The sequence below is a fragment of the Kryptolebias marmoratus genome, linkage group LG15 (genome assembly GCF_001649575.2).
Source record: "Kryptolebias marmoratus isolate JLee-2015 linkage group LG15, ASM164957v2, whole genome shotgun sequence".
NCBI lineage: Eukaryota > Metazoa > Chordata > Actinopteri > Cyprinodontiformes > Rivulidae > Kryptolebias > Kryptolebias marmoratus.
The window spans coordinates 24,255,357-24,275,074 of record NC_051444.1 but is presented as its reverse complement, the minus strand read 5'-3'; the positions used below and the strand labels follow the sequence as shown (position 1 = coordinate 24,275,074).

At 43.9% G+C, this 19,718-nt stretch overlaps 1 protein-coding gene across 1 annotated transcript in view; it reads right to left on the bottom strand.

Annotated features, from left to right (window-relative positions):
- Positions 1-19,718, bottom strand: part of neo1a (neogenin 1a) — a gene marked incomplete in the record, with an annotated part of 189,449 nt that overhangs the window by 69,133 nt on the left and 100,598 nt on the right. The window contains 3 exon segments of the mRNA XM_025005509.2: positions 1,914-2,050; positions 13,945-14,095; positions 16,376-16,651. Coding sequence (XP_024861277.1) covers positions 1,914-2,050; positions 13,945-14,095; positions 16,376-16,651 — 564 coding nt within the window.

Below are 19,718 nucleotides of genomic sequence, written 5' to 3'. Positions count from 1 at the left end.
AGTGAATTCATGTCCTTTATGCCGACGATGAGCCCAACTGTCATATTTTCGTCCATTTATCAATTTTTAGGGCCTGTAATAAAAGAGACCACGCTTTCTTCTACCATGTCTGAATGTCTGCACCCGTTACATAAATTGTCATGTTTCGCTTTTTTGCCGTTGAGCTCGAACTGTTTAAAGGAAGGGTTGAACACACGTCAAAGGTGCCGGAGTCTCTAAGGGAATTTTAAGTCCTGCTTGGGAATGCCTCCAGTACGAGGCCGTGAACGTCTGGCTGACGGTGTTCGAACGATTACATGTCGCTCTTCTCTACATATGAGCAGCAGCTGCATCAGAAACCCTCCAGCCATCTCCAGGTGGAGTCCAGCACCCCCCTCCCCCCACCCACCCCACCCCACCCCACCCGAGCTGGCTTTCTGCATCTCTTCCTTCGAACAAGACGTCCAGTGTTTATGAAAAGCCACTCAATCTAAACATACAATTTCCTCTTGTTAGTCCAGAAACAAAGGCCCTTGAGGTGTTCCATCGGATGTCTAGTCATAGAAAAAATTATTTTGCTGTAAGTATAGATTCCAACCACATTGATTGGAGTGTCCTTTACAGGCTCAAGTACTTATTGAGGGAATCAGTTGACCTTTCTAGTGTCACTTTTGTTGTCAGGGGAGTAAATCAATGCCACGGTCTGGCTTCTTCTTGCATGCGGTTGGAAACAAATGCAATTAGCCCTGAGAGTCTACAACTTAGGAACTAATCAAAGCGCTTTATTGGAGTACAGGGGGACAGCTGCCTTTCAGGAACATTCCAGAGGTGCTGATCAATCCTCCGCCGCCCTGTCACCCTGACAGTGGACGGCTCGAGCTGAGAAGCACGAAGGGTTTTAGAGGGAATTTCTTTCTGTTGTTTTTTTTTTCTTTGACAGTCTTCGAAGAGTAAGAAACGAATGAAGTCAGGTGTACTCCTGTGACCTGATCCCAGGTTTTCCATTACGCCCCCCACACCCCTCCCTTTAATCACAGCGAGTGACGGGAAGCGATGAAAGGAAGGTTGAAGGGTGACCGGGAGATGAAGGGATTCGGAGAAGAAAAAGGGGTTGTGGCGCTGTGTGCGCATATTTGTGTGTGTGTCTGTGTGTGTGAAACGCAGTAAACCTTTGGAATGAGCCTTGGGGTGTTCCCCCCGTTTCAAAGTTATTTCAAACCAAATCCTGTCGACTCGCTGCACTTGGAAAACACACGGGTCGTCTGTGCCCATGACAACATTTACAGTGCAATCACTTAGCCCGAGTTCGGTCGGCCTGTCGGCACGTCTCATGCTCGTTCTCCTCTACCCCTGCATCGTTTGCACGCAAAAAAACCCCCCAACACCTTGTTTCGTTTCCCTTCAAACTAAACTCTCTCCGGCTCTGCTTCATATCGGAGCTATGGTGTCCGGGGAGGGGGGGGGGAGGTGGCTCTTAATAACCTCATCTCCAAACGTAATAAGATGAAATGAGATTGTTTTGGCTGACGCGGGCATGTGCTTGAGAGTTCAGGAGGATCTGGAGAGACCGGGCTTCTCTCTGCTCCGGCATCGTGGCTTACCTCCGCTCCTCACGAAATTCCAATTTGTGCTTTCATTTAGCCAGAAACCGGCACTTTGCGTCAAATTTATTCCTAAAAAAATAAAAGCCACTAATGTCCTCCGGTACCGGCTGATTTGCAAGCGCGACAGCATGATTTAAATCCTGTGATGAATTTTCTGATTACACGCATCATTTTTCCTTCATTCCTTTTGGCATTTGAGAGATTCCTTTGTTTTGTTTTGTTTGTTTCCTCCCCTGTAGACTGCTTCAACTGGATGCTCCAACTATTCATTTATTTTATTTACATTTGTTCATATGGGAAAATGTAAGGCGACGCAGGCTGAAACTTTACCTTGAACTGTGAGCTGGGCCTGGGCTTCAATGGTGGAGTTGGGGTTTTCCGCTACACAGGTGTACACACCAGCATCCTCCTCTGCGATATTGGAGAGCTGGAGACTGCCGCCTCCCACCACTTCCACACGACCCTCGCTGGAAACAGATTGAAAGAGAAAAAAAAAACCAAAATGTGGGAAGGAACGACATTAGATTTGACCAAAGTACAGTAAGCCTAATTCTGTTGAGTCGCTGTAATATCCCATTTAGGAGCTCCCAACATTAGAGTCAAACAAACAAAGCTGGAACATATTGTTAAAACATCTGGATAAAGGCGTTAAATGCCAGGACATACGCATTTTACTCACTGAAGGGTAACAAGTGCAAAACTCTGAAGCTCTGTGCTTCCACGTGGACCCAAGTTTATCTCTACCTCTTGACGTCGTTTTATTTATTTATTTTTTTAGCTCTGCCACCTCACGACAACTGTGAATAAGCAGAGCCAACCACCCCGGTCAAAACAAATTAAAGAGCTTCCCAACTGTCACAAAAATAATTAAAAGCTTTTCAAGCCAGAGTTTCAAACTAAGACTATCTCATTTTGGTCAAACCGTAAAAAATAAACATCACGTGTGACTCGTTGGTGCTCAGAACATGTGTGGGGAATCGCTCTCAGCTACTACCACATCAGATTCTCTGACTGACTTTTAAACCGTTTCTGCCTTGACCGAGCTTGATTAACTGCGGCAGCCATCTTGAATTGGGTTGACTTGAAAAGATAAACGGTTGGAGACGTGCATCCAGTGGTTCGTGAGGTATTTTGCTAACAGACAGACAGCGATGACTCCAACAGGTGTCTGCTAAGGTCTAAGCAAAGTTGTTGCACGATGAGTAGCTCTCGGAGTCTGCGCTGGGGACGACTCTCAGCTACTATCACGTCAAACTTTAGCTCAATACCTGTAAATGTGACAGATTATAGCCATTTTTGTAGTTTTTATGGTCAATTAACATGAGCTAATTTGCTAACACACACACACAGACACGGGCAAAAACATTATCACCTGCCTTTTGCCTGTTGGTGTATATTCTGTGATCTTTAAAGCAGTTTAACACTAAACAAAGTGCAGGAAAAGATGTTTTTGTTGTCATCTCATGTGAAGGTACATCTGCAGACCAACTGGAGCTTAGTTAAGACTGTAGGTGTCTGGCTGTGCCGTTTCGTGCAGCAGCAGCAGCACCGAAGTTGTTTCATCCTCTGAACAAATGTTTTCATTTTCTTTCATCAGCTGCTGTTAATTGGGGTGGCATGCATCTGCGACGCAACACAAGTGACTCTGACTCGAAGAACTTCTGTCCTCGCGCACCGGTTTGAAATCAAAAGCAGCGTAAGGTGCTCCCATCCAGAAACAAACTGCATTTTGCCATCCTACATCATCCTAAATGGTAATATTTCTTATAAGTAAAGACAACAGACAGTGGTAGCATGCATGTCCCACAGACTGACAGTAACAAGAGCGATGGTAAGGTTTTATTACTCGAGACTATTCATCCCTCATCTTAGCCACACATCTACATGTGTGTCTCCCTGCCTCTGAACCAGTGACCCTCCCTTTTAAAACAGTCCCCCGCTTTATTTTTCCCCAATAGAGCCAAAGGAGGTGCAGTCTGCGGCCAAGTCCTGGCTCAGTTCACCAAACCGCTGGGGCACGGGAGCAGGAGGAGGCTGGGGGAGGGAGAAAGCTCCAATCAAAAGCTTTCAGAGGGAAGTCTGCGTTCAGAGAGGGAGGGAAACGGAGGCGCAGAGGAGAGGAGCATCAGCGGGTCAGCTCCAGAAGACGACAGTCCAAAAAGTTGCCACGGAAGGGTGGGAGGGCAGATCAGTGCGCAGCGGCTTTTGCGCAGAGGAGCAGGGGTGTTTCACATTCGGACGGAAGCGGAGCAGACGAGGAAAACGGCCGAACGCTGAAGGCTGGGTTAGTTAACGACGAGTAGCTGGACTTTCCACATTGGCTCCGTCGTCTCGTCTCCTGACGAGTTCTGGTTCGGCAGCACTGGACTGCGAGACCATCTGTCTGTCTGTGCTGGAGCCTGGAGTGGAAAGCATTCGAGTGGCACTCTACCTGATGTTTCCAAATAGCACCACTGGTTCAGTTGTTCTGCAGAGGAGGGAGGGGATACATACACCAGTCCTGATCGTTTTACAGTCACAGTTTCAGACAGTCTAATCCACTGAAATCCAATGTTTTCTTGTTTTGTTTTTTTTTAACTAGAATTGCACAAATCTCTGAGAAAAACACTTTAATATAGACAGTTCTTCTTTCACAAACCGGTGAACCTGTGTCCATCTTTACCTCTGAGAGATTCAGCCTCTTTTAAAATGTTCTGTTTATGCTCAGTCCTCTCACTGACCTGTTGCCAACAAACCGAATTTGATGCAAACCGCTCCTCCAGATGTTTCTTATTCATACCACCTACTTTTACAGCCTTTCATTGCCCCTGTCCAGCCTTTTGCAAGATGTGTTGCAGCCACAAAAATCCAAATTTCCGTCATTTTTACTAAAAAAAATTGTACAATTTTTTTAGTTTCAACATTTGATATGTTTATGTTATGAATGAAATATGGCTTTATGAGATTTGCAAATCATTGCATTTTGTTTCTGTTTCATTTTACACAATTTCCTGACCTTATTTTTTAAATTGGGGTCGTAAAACCTTTCACGTTCGACCGTTCAACACCACTGATGATCACGTATGATGGCAGTTTTTAAGGTTTTAAAAATTAAATCCAACACCGCTGCTCAAAAGCTACCATAAGCTGTCACCAACTTCAGGCATATGGAAGTCATATGTAGACAAGAATGCAAAAAAAAGAAGGAAAAAAATGCAATTACGGCTTGAAGGAGGTTTATAAAATCAGGTGTTAAGACCCGTGTTGGCCCATCAAGATTGACAGGAAACGAGTTAATCCAAGACCTCTAAAGTATGAAAACACCAAACAGTCCGTCAGGCACATTATGGCAGGAAAACATGAAGTAATAAAAGAAACATGCACACAAAAAATAAATGAATAAATCAGAAATAGTGACCTCAGCAGAAAGCCTAACAGAGAATCCCCTGGGTGTCTGAGGACCACACAGAGCAACAAGCTGCCTGCTCCGTTCTTGACTGCAGATGGACGAAAGCCTTGCGGCCCATTGATTGTAGGTTCGAGAGCACGGCTGATTCATTCTGAGCAGCTATGCACGCCGGTCCCTTTGCACAACGAAAACAAAAACAAAAAAAAAACTCTCGCTGAAAGACATCCGAGCTTCCAATGCCAGGCATTCCTGCAGCTTCTCTCACCAGGGCGGCTATTCAAACCGTCGGCCCTTTGTGCGCCAGAAGAAGGCACTGACAGCTTCTTTTTTGGTGTTAGTAAGAAAAGAAGAAGAAGGAAAAAAAACCCAACAACACACAGCTTGTGTGAAACAGCCAGTCAATTCTTCATTCTGTGCAGAGCAAGGCTGTCTCAAGTGAAGGCGCTAAGGAGCTCTGTCTGGACGGCGTGAGGGACGGAGGCGAAGGGAGGGAACCGAGGATCCTCCATGCTGTCGAGAGGGAGGTTTTCTCCGCTTGTGGGAATTTCAGAAATGTTTCTAATGTAAGGACCTTACAGATGTCTTGTTTAGTAGTTGAATAGCCTCGAACCAAGCCAAAAAAAAAGCAAAACCTTACCCTCCTCATAGACACTTCCAAGCAACAGCTAAAAGATAAAGATCTTTCCTGATGTTGTTGCCACAGAGCAACAACATCAGGAACAACACTGAATATCTATTCGAGTCAACGCCGTCTGTCTGTTAGCAAAATATCTTTTTAACCATTAGACATATTTCAATAAAACCTTCAGATAGTAATTATTGGATGTTCCCGGGCTACAGAGGATATTTAATCCCTCCAGCTATTTCTGAGTCCCTTCAGGGTTCTCTCTGTCTCCCAGAGAGACGCTCCCCCTTGACACCTCTAAGAGGAAGTGACAGGGAGCCACGGTGATAACGCCTCAGATGATTGGTGCCAATACGGAGGACCAGTGGCTCTACTCCGGGGTCCTCCTGGACGCAAAGATCCTCACCTTTTCTTCAAAAGGCAGGCACCCAACTGAGGAAGCTCATTCCAGTTGCTTGTGTCCCTGATCTTGTTTTTTTTTCCCAGTTATTATTAAATTAAATGATAAATTGCATGACAGCAGTAGATGAGGCGGTAAATCTGCACCATCACAGACTGGAGCAGAGCCTTCATCACTGCTCAATGAGACGCTTAAACTACGGTGGCCATGAAGTGCAAACCACAACGACATCAACCTACCGATGGAGGTAGGTACCAGTGGGAAACATGAGACATCGCCGATTGGACGACGGAGTGGCGTTTGGCTTTTAAACCGAAAGTTATTCTGCCTGTAGGGCGTTTTTGAAAACACGAATGTTACCGGTGACCCAAACGTAGCTGTAGCTGCTGCTGTCCAAGAATATCATGAGTCAGGACATATACGAGGTGATACTGGACATGTGTTCAGCTGTCGTCCAATCAGTGACGTCCCACGTTTCCTTCTGGTATCTACCTCTTCTGGTAGGGTAATGTCGTGTTTTTGAATTTGTCGTTGTGTTTTTAAATGTGACGTTGTGTTTAGTGATTTGTTGATGTGGTTAGGACTTCAACCAACCAACCAACTGACCTCAGTTCGTCTCTTAAAAGCCTTACATGGAAACTCGAGCCCAATGTGATACACATTATACTATTTAGAGATAGAAAAGTAATCAAACGCAAACCTAACAAGAGTAGTTCTTCTGTAATTGGTTCATAGTGTTCTTCCGCCACATTTGCAACTAAAGAGGCTTTAGTTAGGAACATGTTCCACTACGACAATTCACTATTTGGTCAATTTAAAGAAGCTGATTCTAATATACAACAAAATTTGATCCCTTCCCCATAGAGCTCCGACTAACACAGTTTCATGGTTTTTGTTTTATGTCACGAAACAGACATAAAGCTGTTCCGATGAAGCAAAGCGTAAAGGGGTAATATATACGTGCAGCGCATTTCATTTCAATCTTCATAACAGGCACATAAAACCAGAGCATGGGAAGACTCGTTGTTCCGAAAAAGAAGTAGATTTTACAAGTGGAGAGGAATTTACTTCTAGCCTCACAAACAAAAAAAAGACAAGGAGATTTTTCCCCTCCTAAGCAGCGAGCTAAGGCTGAAAAAGTTAGACACTTAGCTTTGTAAGCGCCGCTGGATTCGCGAGCCGCATCCATTCCTTCCGAGGATGTCTGGACCGCCGGAGCGCCGTCATTCGGCTTTTCGGGACGGAGCGGGAGGCCTTTGACCTCCCCGACACCGAGGAAAGGAGCGAGAATCCAGCCACGGCGGGATAAACAGGCAGGACAAAGAAACGACGCTGATCACAGAGCTCGGTCCTCACCCTGACAGAGAAATTACCCCGAGAGGCTGCAGGTTTTTGTTTCGAGACGCCAAAACGCTCAGCTTTGCTACTCGCTTTTTTTTTTTTTATTATTGCATTGGCCTTACTGAAAATACCATCTAAAGAAAAACACAAGAAAAGAGACGAATGTCATAAAACGAAGAATCAATGGCACTATTTGATGATGTGGCTTTTACAATGCAGCAACCCTTAAAAGGTGCAGAGCATGATAAGATTCTGAGAGTCACTTTATGAATCCATTTTAAACAGCAGACAGTCGTGTGTGTGTGTGTTAGATTGCATCTGAAGGACTGTTAACTTCAATGAAAATGTAAAATGAAGCAGTCTTTCCGTCTTCTCAGAGGCTGTCAAATTAGGTCTTAGGTGTTGCATCTCCAAACCAACGTTTAAGCGCTGATGCTTTTTGAATCGCGCACGATGTTGAAAGGCCTGTTTGTCTGTCGTGGAAGCAAACATCTCGTGAGCCACCAGGCTGGTTTTAATGAAACTCTCAGAAAGTAGTCATCGGCTGCAAAAATCTCAGCTGAGTATCTTCTGGAGTTCAGCCTGATTTAAGATGGACGCCGCAGCTGTTCAACTTCAACCGGGACAAAATAAATAAATAAATGGCTTTGACTCGGTGAAATTTCGCACACGGCGAGCTGCAGCGTGGTGTGGCAGTAGCTGAGAGTCATCCCCAACGCATACTCCAAGTGGGAACTGATCATGCCAGTTCTGTGTTTGGGCATTAACTAGTGGAGCCAATTCTGTTAGCAAAATATCCACGTAAGGGATTTTAATGGAACTCTCAAAACGCAACTGAATAACTCTTGAATCAACCTGATTCAAGATGGTCGCCACAGCTAATCGACCTAAGCCAGGACACAACAAAGGGCTGAAACTTAGTCCATTTTAGTCACATAAATTTGGCGTGGTAGTGACCTCGAGTCACCCACAACAGATGCTCTGAGTTCTAACGGATTGCAGAAGATATTCCAGTCGCTGTCTGGGTCAAACCTCAACCAAAACAGCTCTAAAAAGGACAAAGATCGACATAAAATGATCTCTTAGTCTAAAAATCTGGAACAAAAGGCCGCGGGTGGGACCTTTAATGTGTCTATTCATTAATCAAAGAGTATATAAACATATAGACAGTGACTTTTTAAATAATGGGAAACAACTAAAGACTGTTTGGATCATTCCAACACAAGACCAAAAAAATATGTCAAATATCTCAAACCTATTTATAACGCTGTTGGGTACGTTTTGGAGCTCTTTTGCCATTTTCAATAATATAAAATACCAACATATTTATACTGAAGCAGCAGTTCTAGACTCTGCAGCCAAGAGTGTACACTGATTTTTCTGCAAGAGGAGGATTACATGTTGGTGAAAAAGGTACTTTTCCACGCACATCATCCTTATATGAGGGCACTGGTTCAAAGAGGATTAAATGGTGACGAGTCTACAATTTCAACAGGATGTGCTCGCTCACACGACTTCATGCCTTCGAAAATATAATCCACAGCATCTATCCTCGTTCCTGTGGCTGCAGAGGAGAGCGCAGAGGAAATATTAATTAGCAGGTGGGACTCGAGAAAACGACAACAGCTTTGTTTGGTTGACGGTTTGAAAGTTCATCTGGTTTGTAGATTTTTTAAAAAAATTATTCTAATTTTAAACTCCCTATTGCTGACATTTTTTTGGTGGTTTAAAGAAACATTTACATACGGTGTCATAGACAGCAGAGTAATGAGCCTTTTTAAAATTTTCCTCATGTCCCTGTGGTCTCCCCCAAGATGGCACATTAAAATAAAGACTTCCCAATGAGGAAAAAAATAAGTAAAAAGTGAGACTCTGGATTTTCTGCGAGCGTATTTGTCTATGGCTCCGGCATGTACCTCATGTTCTCACCTGGAAACAGCCCAGTGTGCAACGCGGGAGAGATGCGGCGCGCCGTCCAATTGCTCGAAACAAATCTCGCAAACACCAAACCGCCACCCTTCGCACACAAGCCAACGTAATTCGCCCAATCATATTTAAATAAGTGCGAGCNCACGGGGAGCGGCGGGCGCGCGCACACAGGTGGACAAGGAGAGGGGGGAGGACACGGGGGAGGGAGGGGGGTTGATTTGCATGCTCCGTCAATTCCTCACCGCCGCCGCCGGTGCTGCTGGCCGACATGCATAATTCATCCATTTTTATTGACTGCTGGGGAATTCTGTCAGGTGATGGAGTGATACTCCTAAGAACAAAGGATGACTGTCCTTTTTATTGAGTGTCATCGAGGCCGGCGCGTTGGCGGAAACTCAAAGGGCTGTTTCTCTTCGCACGCCGGTACCTGGGGATGTTATCAATGACACGCAGGGCGTTTGCGAAGGATAAATGTTGACCGAACGGCTCGGGGCGCCGCGTAACGTGGGCCTAATGTAAATAAACGGTGAGCCTGGTGTCCTTAGGAACAGACTTGGTGTGAAACTAAATGAATATTTGGGAAGGATACATAAACAGGCCTGTACGGCACAATTAGCCAAGCGGTGAAAACCAGACTTCTTGCTCAAGGTCTGCATGTTCATTCATTTCGGCTGTATCAATCTGCTAAACGTCTAACGAGGAGCACCACGTGCGCCTGCTTTTCTCTTCTAATCCACAGAAGCAAAATCTGAACTGACTTCCACTGTCCCAAAAGACACCGGCGGCTTTCCCTTTTTTCCCCGTCACCTGACCAAGTAAAGTCTTTCCAAGAGACATAACAAAAGAAAGTGGAGGCAGAAATTAAATTTATGAAACACACCGTCTGTGGCACATTGGAGGTAAAAAAAAAAAAAGGCATTTGAAGGATTTCATCGTGCTTTTAATCGTCCCCCTTAAAGATACAATAAAAAATAAAGAAGTACTGAATATCACAATACACAAGCAGAATTTCAGTCCAATAAAAAAAAAAAAAATATATATATATATATTTTCCGGATACAGCTCACAGAACAAAGGAAGGTTCAAAAGCAAATATTGGATCCCCCTCCCCATCCCCCCCGTTGTGACTGAACCAGTTTAAAAATTGACTCTGGATGAGATTTAATATCAGTTTTATTGGTTTAAGTGAAGTTAAAAGAGAAGTTTCATAAAATGCAGAAGTTCACGCTGTGAAAATCTTTTGCTGTTAGTCAAGTATTGCTCCAGGATCACATTTACCCTCCCACTGGCTTACATTAATATTTACTGAGTATTCTTCAGGAAATATAGACCTGTGACGTTTAAAGAAAAAACTATACAGTTAGAATTTGGTAGCACTTTTACTCAAATTTAATTTCACTTCAGAACAAATGTGTTTACCTAAGAAACCGAGGTGTTGCAGCTGCCTCACTACCACTGTAAAAAGATGGGAAAAAAACCCCAAAACCAAAACACCCTTAACGTCTAACTGAGGTTTTATGGCTGGCCAACCAATGAAAAATCTCAAAAAGAGCTTGAGAACTTTTGACCACACAGTTTATTTAAATTACAAGAAATACTCGTTTCCCCTTTTCCTGAAAAGTTGCATTTTGGGGGAACACAAGGTTTCTGCCTGACAGGGATAATTTACAAATTAGTTTTGTCTGTTAGATAAACTATCGGATATCAAAAGCTGAGGAAAAACTGAAAGTGAATCCAAACTTGACGTGTTTCAATCTGCTGGCTCACTTCCTGATCTCAAACTCACACACAGTGGGAACTAGCGATGTTCCTTACTGGTGGATCATGTTCTGGAAGGCTGCCTCACGCTCTGTTCTTATCATTTGTTGGCCAGGACCTTCTTATGGATGTGATTTTATATCTCAAGGGTATTTCCTTGTAAAACCAAAAAAAAAACCAAAGCTAAATACAAATAAATAGAATTTATTTATGGACATTTTGTGTAGGCAGATTTTGGGACCAGGACCAGGGTTGCCTACCCCTGCCATAGATTATTGTATTGTATTATGCAAAGCATTGTAAAGTAATATATTGTATCGCATTGAAATATACAGAATTGTCACATACTGTATCGTATAATATCGTATTGGATCATATTGGATCAAATTGGATAGTTTTGTGTCATACCAGTGGTGGGACCATTTTTCATAGGACAGATCAGAGCACCTTTGATTAAAGACTTTTTCCTGAAAGAAAAAACAACTACAACACAACAACCTTTTCATCCTGTGTATAATTGTCTGACGTTGCATCAAAGGTTAAAAAAACCAAATGGAGTGACCCGTGAAGAATAATTGAGGAGAATTAAGAATCCAAGAATTGGAATCTGTTGAAACGACTCCTACGATACACTTACAAAGTCACCTGAATTTCATGTGTCTGCTGATAAAAAAGAAAGGAAAGGAAAAAAAAAAAACATCAGGCTGCTGTTTCACTATGAATTCATATTCAGTAAAAAAAAAAAAAAAAAACAGAAGCAAGAAACCTAAGTAAGTTGAAGCATGAGTGGAAGAAGCTTAATGTGCCAGGCCCTGCCGTCAGGAAGTCACCCTGCTTGTCAGCTGGCAGCTCTGACACACTTTCATCAACTTTCATCTCATGTACACAGCCTCAGCATCTCTACTCTTGACAGACCAATCAGAGACTCTTTTAAGATTCTACCTTTTCCGCCTCAGTTTCAGTGTATTTAATTGACGGCAGCTTCTCTCCCTGCCTCTCTCTCTCTCCCGTAATGGTGTCGCAGCATTGTGAGGGGCGATTAAAACCAAATTCCACTGGTGTTCTTTTAATTGACAATATTGTATTAAAATCACAGAACAATCTCGGGAATGCATTAGCCACGCTATTCGTTATTCGTCTCCAAAGGCGGGAAGCCATTTCAGTCCTCCTCAGTATCACCGAGACTTCCCTGATTGTTCAGCATGCTTGCTAATTACCTACACCGACACCCAAGGTGGTGGTGGTAGTGGGGGGCATTCACACTGGATGTTATTTTCTAATTAATACAAGGTAGATTAATAAGTACCATTTTAGCCAGCTCCCTTTGGAGGTCAGATCGCTCGCAGACAATTCCGCAGCTATTAAAGACATTAAACTTGAGCGGTGGAGCCATGCTTTGAACTATCAGCTCGACGGGCTAATGACATTCTCGCTCACACTACGTCGGAGCCTCGTGGCTAACAATGTGACAACCTCGCATTTAATTCCACTTAAAAGGCAAAAGTCGCATTCAGAGGAGGTGGATTTAGATAAACGAGCCCTGTGTCGGTTCTCTTTTTGTATTGACCTCCGCGAGCTGCCGCGTTGTTATCCTGCAGGACCGGCGCACGGGGGTAAGGTAAACAGAGCGCCTTCTTAATTGGCCAGAATCAAATTTCCCACGTTCGGCGCGGGCTCTCTCCGAGGACCTGGAGCTGCGCTGCCTCGGCTAATAAGAGCCAGAGGAGCGAGAGCACAGGAGCTGTGTGACACTCTGTCTCGGCTCTTTATTTGCGAACTTCCCTTCAGCTGGCGACCCAGCAGCCCGACGTCTCCCTGCCCGGCCCTCCCGATGAAGTGGCTCGGTTCGCAAATCCAGCTCTCCCTCTGGAGCTCTGCAGAGAAGCATTATAACGCCTCGGGGAGCAGGCGGCAGGACAAACAGATTGACCAGAAGGACCCGAAGCAGTATGTTATATTCTCTGCTGCTTTTCCAAAGTTAGCTTAGCTATTACGGGCCACTGTTAGTATAAAGTGACTATGAGGGTTTGATGACAACAACGTAATGGCTTCTACCTGAGGAGTAGATAAAAGCTGGTTTCATTTTGTATTCGTGTATTTTATAAGATATTTTGCTAAAAGACAGACAGGGTCGACTCCAACAGTTAATGCCAAGGTTTTAGGCACAGATGTAGCATCATGTGTAGCACTCAGAGGATGTGTTAGTGCAGGAGTGGGCAATCCTGGTCCTTGAGGGCAACTATCCTCCATGTTTTCTTTGTTTCTCTTTCTTTGTTTCTCTGCTCCAACACACCTGATTCAGTGGTTAAATCACCTCTTCATGTTCTGCAGAAGCCTGTTAATCACACATTGATTCAAATCAGGTGTGTTGGAGCAGAGAAACAAGTAAAACATGCAGGATGGTGGCTCTCCAGGGATTAGACACCCCTGTGTTAGGGGATGACTCTCACTTACGACCATACTGAATTTGAGATCTGACCGATTTATCGTCTTGACTACCAGTAGTTCAAATGTGTCCTCTGTGGAAGATATATATAAACCTGAATATCTCCCACCCACTGCATACGACTGAATGAACTCCTTTTGCTACCTACAGAGGACATTTAGGGCTTTCCAGTGATACCAAATGTGAAGGGGTGGGGCTGATTACCTTACATGATGTTTAAAAAATATTATTGGACAATATTGTTTTTCTTGCTAGTCAGGGGGATATAACAATTTTTAGTGTTGGGTAAGATCAATTAGCTGTAGCAGCCATCTTTAACTGGGTTGGCTCCAACAGCTAATCAGCTGTGGATGTACTTGCAATGATTACTTTCTGAGAGCTAACATGACCAACGAACACACACACAGGCACAAGTAAAAACCTTATCGCCGGTCTGCTTTGGCAAAAAAACAAAAAAAGAGATCATGCTCATACCTCTCCTCCAGCAGTTTGTCTCCAAACATCCAGCGAACGTGAGGCGCGGGGAAGCCGGCGACCACACAGGGCAGCAGCACGCTGGTGCCCATCAGCTTGGTCACGGAAGCGGGCTGCACCAGGAACTCCAGCTTCCTCTCCTCTCCAGTTTCTGAGATGGGGGCGGTAAAAAAAAAACAGACAAACCGTTCAGGCTGAGGCTGCAGACAGTTCAACCAGCTCTGTTACACGTGGCTTTAATTTGAAGAATTAAGGGAGCACGTTCTGAAACCTAAACCAAGAAGAATCAGATGAATAACATCCAACTCAGCGAAAAGTCTCTGGATGAGCTTAGAGCTTCCCTCCAGCTGCAGCTAATTGAGTATCATCCTTCAGTAAACAGAAGGTTCAAATGATCCAGCCAATGAAGCGGCGGCCACTGAAAAGCCATTTTTATCATTAATTCAGTGACTTGACCTAAGAGGAAGAAAAGTATGACACGCTCATTTATTGTCTTTCAGTGGGAACACCAAAGCTCCGCTGATGTCGAGCTTATGAGTTGCAGCGAACGTATTTATGTAGCCCATTTATCTGGCTCCAAACTCATTTTCTTTTAATTTCCTCAGACAGATTTATGAGTTTACCTCCTGTATGCACCCATCCATTCGCCAGGCCAACACACATCCTCCGAGGAGGCATACAGAGGATGAAGAACCCCACAGGGGTCTTGTTGGAGGCTGAGTTACTGCCTCTAATATCGTCTCGGTGCTGGTCGGAGCCTGGTGTTTAACAACTCTGTAAATAAAACTTCTAGAGAGGGGCGAGACGAGACCCTGCCATGATGGAATCCAGCCTCCTTTTGTGCAACAGCTGAGTTATGGTTACGTTACTTACAGCTCTAATGGGAATCAGACGCTCCTTGTAGCATTAAACCATTTTTCATCCCCGTCAGGCACGTCTCCCGACGCTAAAGATAATGAGCAGTACTCCAAAAACCAAGAATAACATGGATGGCTATAATGAAAGAATGCGCTGGACTATATTTTAAATGTATTTTACTGCACAGAAGGATCAACAGCAGTCTAGAAAACCTAATTAGGGAGTGGAAATTTGTGATTAACAGGTAAGCACTGAAAACCTTCAATATGGACACAATAGTGTCCAGTAAATATCTCTGAGTGTTTAAATACTAGAGACATGAAGGTTAATCAATTCGAACGCGCACATGTACGACTGCATTCAGAGAGCCTGTTGATTAAACGAAGAGTCTGAGTCTGCAGACAGGTTCACTTTTACAGGGATCCACTGTAGGAAATGGCAGAAAAGTGTAGTTATGATTGTGCATGAATACCACTGACAAAATATTATAATACTGAAGCTTGTGTCCCCATCATCTTATGTCGGGGAATCAAAGTCACAAAGTCAACAGGACCCGGTTTACGGGAGCTGCCATGTTGTATTTTTAGGGACCATAATCTGCGCACTCCTCGCCTGCACCCAATCACACTGTTACACGAGCTTTCTTTTAATCCTGACACGACTAATTACAGCTATTAAAAATGCACCGTACACACAGCAAGAACTACACGAATCCACAGGCGTCAATAGGGGGCAAAGTCCTGCTTGTTTACATGGAGGGGACAGGACTTAAAGTGGGACCAGCTTACGGGGACGCTGGCTTTCAGTTCTGTGTACCCGTATGAGGTTTAATATTTCTACGTACAGTCAATGATGAAGAACGAATCCCTCTCTCTTCATTTCTCTGAGCAGACATCTCTTCTTTTGGTTGCACTTCCTGCTGTTTAGCAATATTGTTTATTCATTAGTGACACCTACTGTTCAGGAGAAGAACTGCAGCAGCGTTGATATGAACAGCAACAAAAGCTGAAAGTGTGCTTCACCCTGATCATGTGTAAAAACTAATATTGCAGAAAAAAAATTACTTGTCCGTTATTGATTATAATGTAGAAAATGCATTTTCTGCTCACTGCTGAGTTACTGAAAAAGTGTGAAACACCTCTGCTGCTGGCAGGTTGAACCAATTTGCACCAAGCCTCCTTTTTAGGTAATGTTTAGTATTTCTGTGTCAGATTTTATGAAACATTGCAATTTTAAAACAAAACCTTTTTGTGAGCGGTCATTTTTTTATAAGGTTTAAAATAATTCATCTCAATAACTGACATAGGATTGTTCCTTGGTTTTGTTGTAGATAATCTCAACGTGATGAATACAATCAATATGGAATTTCCCTGTATTGTGATTAAGGGTTGAATCGTATTGTATGGTTGTTTTGTATTTTTAATAAATCTAATAATGGTGGTGTATCAAGCGATATATATCGGCCACAAACCGGAGACGCACAACCCTATTAAACACCAAACACACACCGAGACGAGAACAAATGCGTCTTCCTAAAGAAGACTCAGACTTCGACTGCCCGGCCCTGATTTACCAGGTATCGTCTGCAGCTGGGCCTCGTCGCTGAACTTGGAGGAGCCGACGTTTTCCACCAGACAGCGGTAAAGACCAGTGTCGGCCTCCGAGGCATTGCTGATGACCAGAGCGCCGCCAGGCAGCTGCGTGAGCCTGGCGCTCAGCTCCAGCGGCTGGCGGTCTTTCTCCCAGCGGGTGAACGGCACCAGGTCGTAGTTGACCTCGCACGCCATGACCTGACTGTCCCCGAGGTAAACGGAGGCCGGCGAGGGCTGGCTGGCAAACCTGGGAATACCTGAAAACAAATAAGGGGGAAAAAAAAATTGAAAAAAAGGAGAACATATATAACAGATTTAAAAGTCAGGAGAAAAACAAGCAGCAAAGACAGCGTAAAGACAAAAGCAACGCAAACTTTAGAAATTGTGGAAATATTCGTATTTAAACGAATATTTTTAGATCGGAAAAGAACTATCTTCTCATAATTAACTTCCCACAACTATTACACCAAAGAGACTATTTTAAATCCACTTTATTTCACTTTTAACTGCAGATATATTTTTTTTTAATATAACCGTTCGCAGTTAATCACACTTGGAAAAACAAACAGATGGATCCTTGAACTTGCTGCTTCATCCGAGTCAAGCATAAATTAAATTAAAGTAAAAACAAATCTACAGAAAACCCAAAAAATACCCCCCCCTGCAGGAATTAGCATCTTGAAATTCAAATTCAGGATCTGCTTTACAAAAGTTGTAGAGGTCAAAAAAATTAACGCTGACCTACGCTGACTTCTTAAACACACAAACCCTCAAACAAACACACCCAGCCACACACACACACACATTTGCAGCGTGATGACTTATCTTTGATGGCGGATGGTAATTGGCCTCTCAGAGCTGGAGATACGTGACACTAATTAAAAAATCTGGATCCACGGGCTGTTTGCGGTGCCGTATCCCAACTTTCATCTCGGCACCAAATAATTATTTCCTGCGCCTGAAGCCGTCAATCTGTAAGCAACGCTCATGAGGCCCTTTCGAAACGACCGCGGCCTAGATCCAAAAAAAAAAAGGGGACCTTACGAAGTATGCGGTCTGAACGCCAAAACGATTTTTTGCAGCGAAGCAGAAGAAGAGAGTTATTGTTTTTTTAAAAGGAAGAAGGCCTCTCCATCTAGCAGAAAAAGAATATCATGCTGTGTTATTACCATGGAGAGCCTCTTGAGTTTTTGGACTGAGTTTGGTTGTATCCTTGGTAACGCTTGTGTGTGTGACAAAGAAAAGGAAAAAAAAAACTAGATAAAAGTGTGTGTGAACATGAAAAAAAAAAGGCTGCTTTCAGAGAATGTTTATCTGTTTGCAAATGCAAGTTTGTCTCCCATAACTGCGCTTTTATGCAGAAAGTGATGCTGAGCACTTGCTGAGTGATGATTTGGTGTCCGCTTCCCCAGCCCCCCTCACACACACACACACCCCTCTCCAGCAGACATCACTTCAAATCCCTGCCAAGCGCGACTCCGGGGTAAATCACACTTTCAGATAAAGCCCCCAGCAGCTACAGACTCTCTCCCAGCCCTGGCAGATGTGCGCGGTGTCTCTGGGTGTATCTCGACACAACAGCTCAGCTAATATGAGTTTAGCCGATGCCAACGCTGATATTGTTGTGTCGGAGCTGCCAATCACCTCCTGCCTAATCATGCCAGGCGAGACGAAAAGTGAGTGATTCAGATTGGAGCCATTTGTGCCCTGCGGTGAATTGAATACTGTTTATACTGGATTAAATTATCCAACAAATGAGATTAGAATAAAACAAAGAAAATGAAATCATAGTCATTTATTATTTTGAGTACTTTTTGGTAATGTAAGAATGCATTTAAGACCTAGCATTCCTTGAAGAAAATTACATTTACCGCTTTCTTTTTAAACTACAGTGGTCTTATGTTAAGAAATAACAATTGTAGCCACTTTTGTCAAACTTTAAAAATAACCGTGCACAATCTGTGAGCCCTTAGAGTATTTTAGCTCAACGTCTTTTAAAACTGAGAGCCATTTTTGTTGGCTAAGGTCAATTAGTAGTTATAGCTGCTTTGGTCAAAGCTTTAAAAAGAATGTTATGCGAGATCTCATGTGTTACTGCGAGCTGTCGAGCTCAGAAAACGTGGTGTCAGTGACCTTCAGCTACTACTACACCGAGTTTTAGCACAATATCTGTAAAGTGGACAGAAATAAAGCCATTTTCGTGCTTCTTAAGGTCAGCAGAATTTGATTGACCCTTATAGTTAATCGGTTGTCGACGTAAATCCAGTGATTATTTCGGCAAGTTTTATTAAACTGCGTCCAGTGGCTCTGCCAGATATGCCACTACAAGACAGACACGTGAACAAACGCACAAAAGCCCACAGATGCGGGCAGAAACATCCGAAAGTATAACGAAAATATGGTTTGTGTGAAACTTGATGTAAGAGCTGAAGACCTGGACAGGATGTCGTCAATCGTTCTTAAGGTTTCCAGCAGACACTGAAGAGAAACTCTGCTTCCACAGAGGCTGAACCAACATCGCCTGTTTAGCACTTTCTGACCTGGCCTGCTGTGTCTTGACTAACCCTTTCTTCCTACAACCTCATCACTTCTCCCTGAGCTAAGCTCATCAGTTTGCAGCGTCCTAACACCGTGTGTGTGTGTGGGAGTGTTTCCGTGCAATATATCTGGGAAACCCCGCTGCATGCGGACATAACTCGGCCATGTCATTGAGTAGCCGCCTGTTATAATGAAGTGGATGGTTATGAGGCCGTGAACACGTCTGCATTATGTGCTAAACTGTACATAAGCACAAGGCGTGCGGGTGAACACAAGGGCACTGTCGGTGGGAGCTGGTGAGTGTCGAAGCCGGCATCATCGATTCCAATTAATCACAATTCTCCATTTAAATCGACTGGGTGGGAGCTTCATTTTCCACATCCTTGCTCAGCACCATCTATTGAACAGAAGTGCTGCGCTGCCAGTCTCAACCCTTATTACCCGAGTGTGATGGAGCCGAGTGATTCCAGGAGAGCAGTAATGTCTCCGCGGTCAAAGTGCAAGGGCAGGGAGTTTGGTCTAATCTTTGTTGGGTTTTAAACAGCAGAAACAAAAAAAAATTAAATAAAATAAAAAAAAGAGGGACTCCGCTGATCTTATTGTGCCTGCAAACGGCAGTTTCCTCCAAAATAAAGGGTTTATCCCGACGCTGGCGGCGCAAAACATTTGGAATTGGCCATCAGTTTCAGCCACCAAACCCTCCACCGCCTGCTTGGTTTCGCCTGCAGAGCCTATGATCACATGAATGCTAATGAACGCACGTGTCCATCACTGGATGAAGAGAAG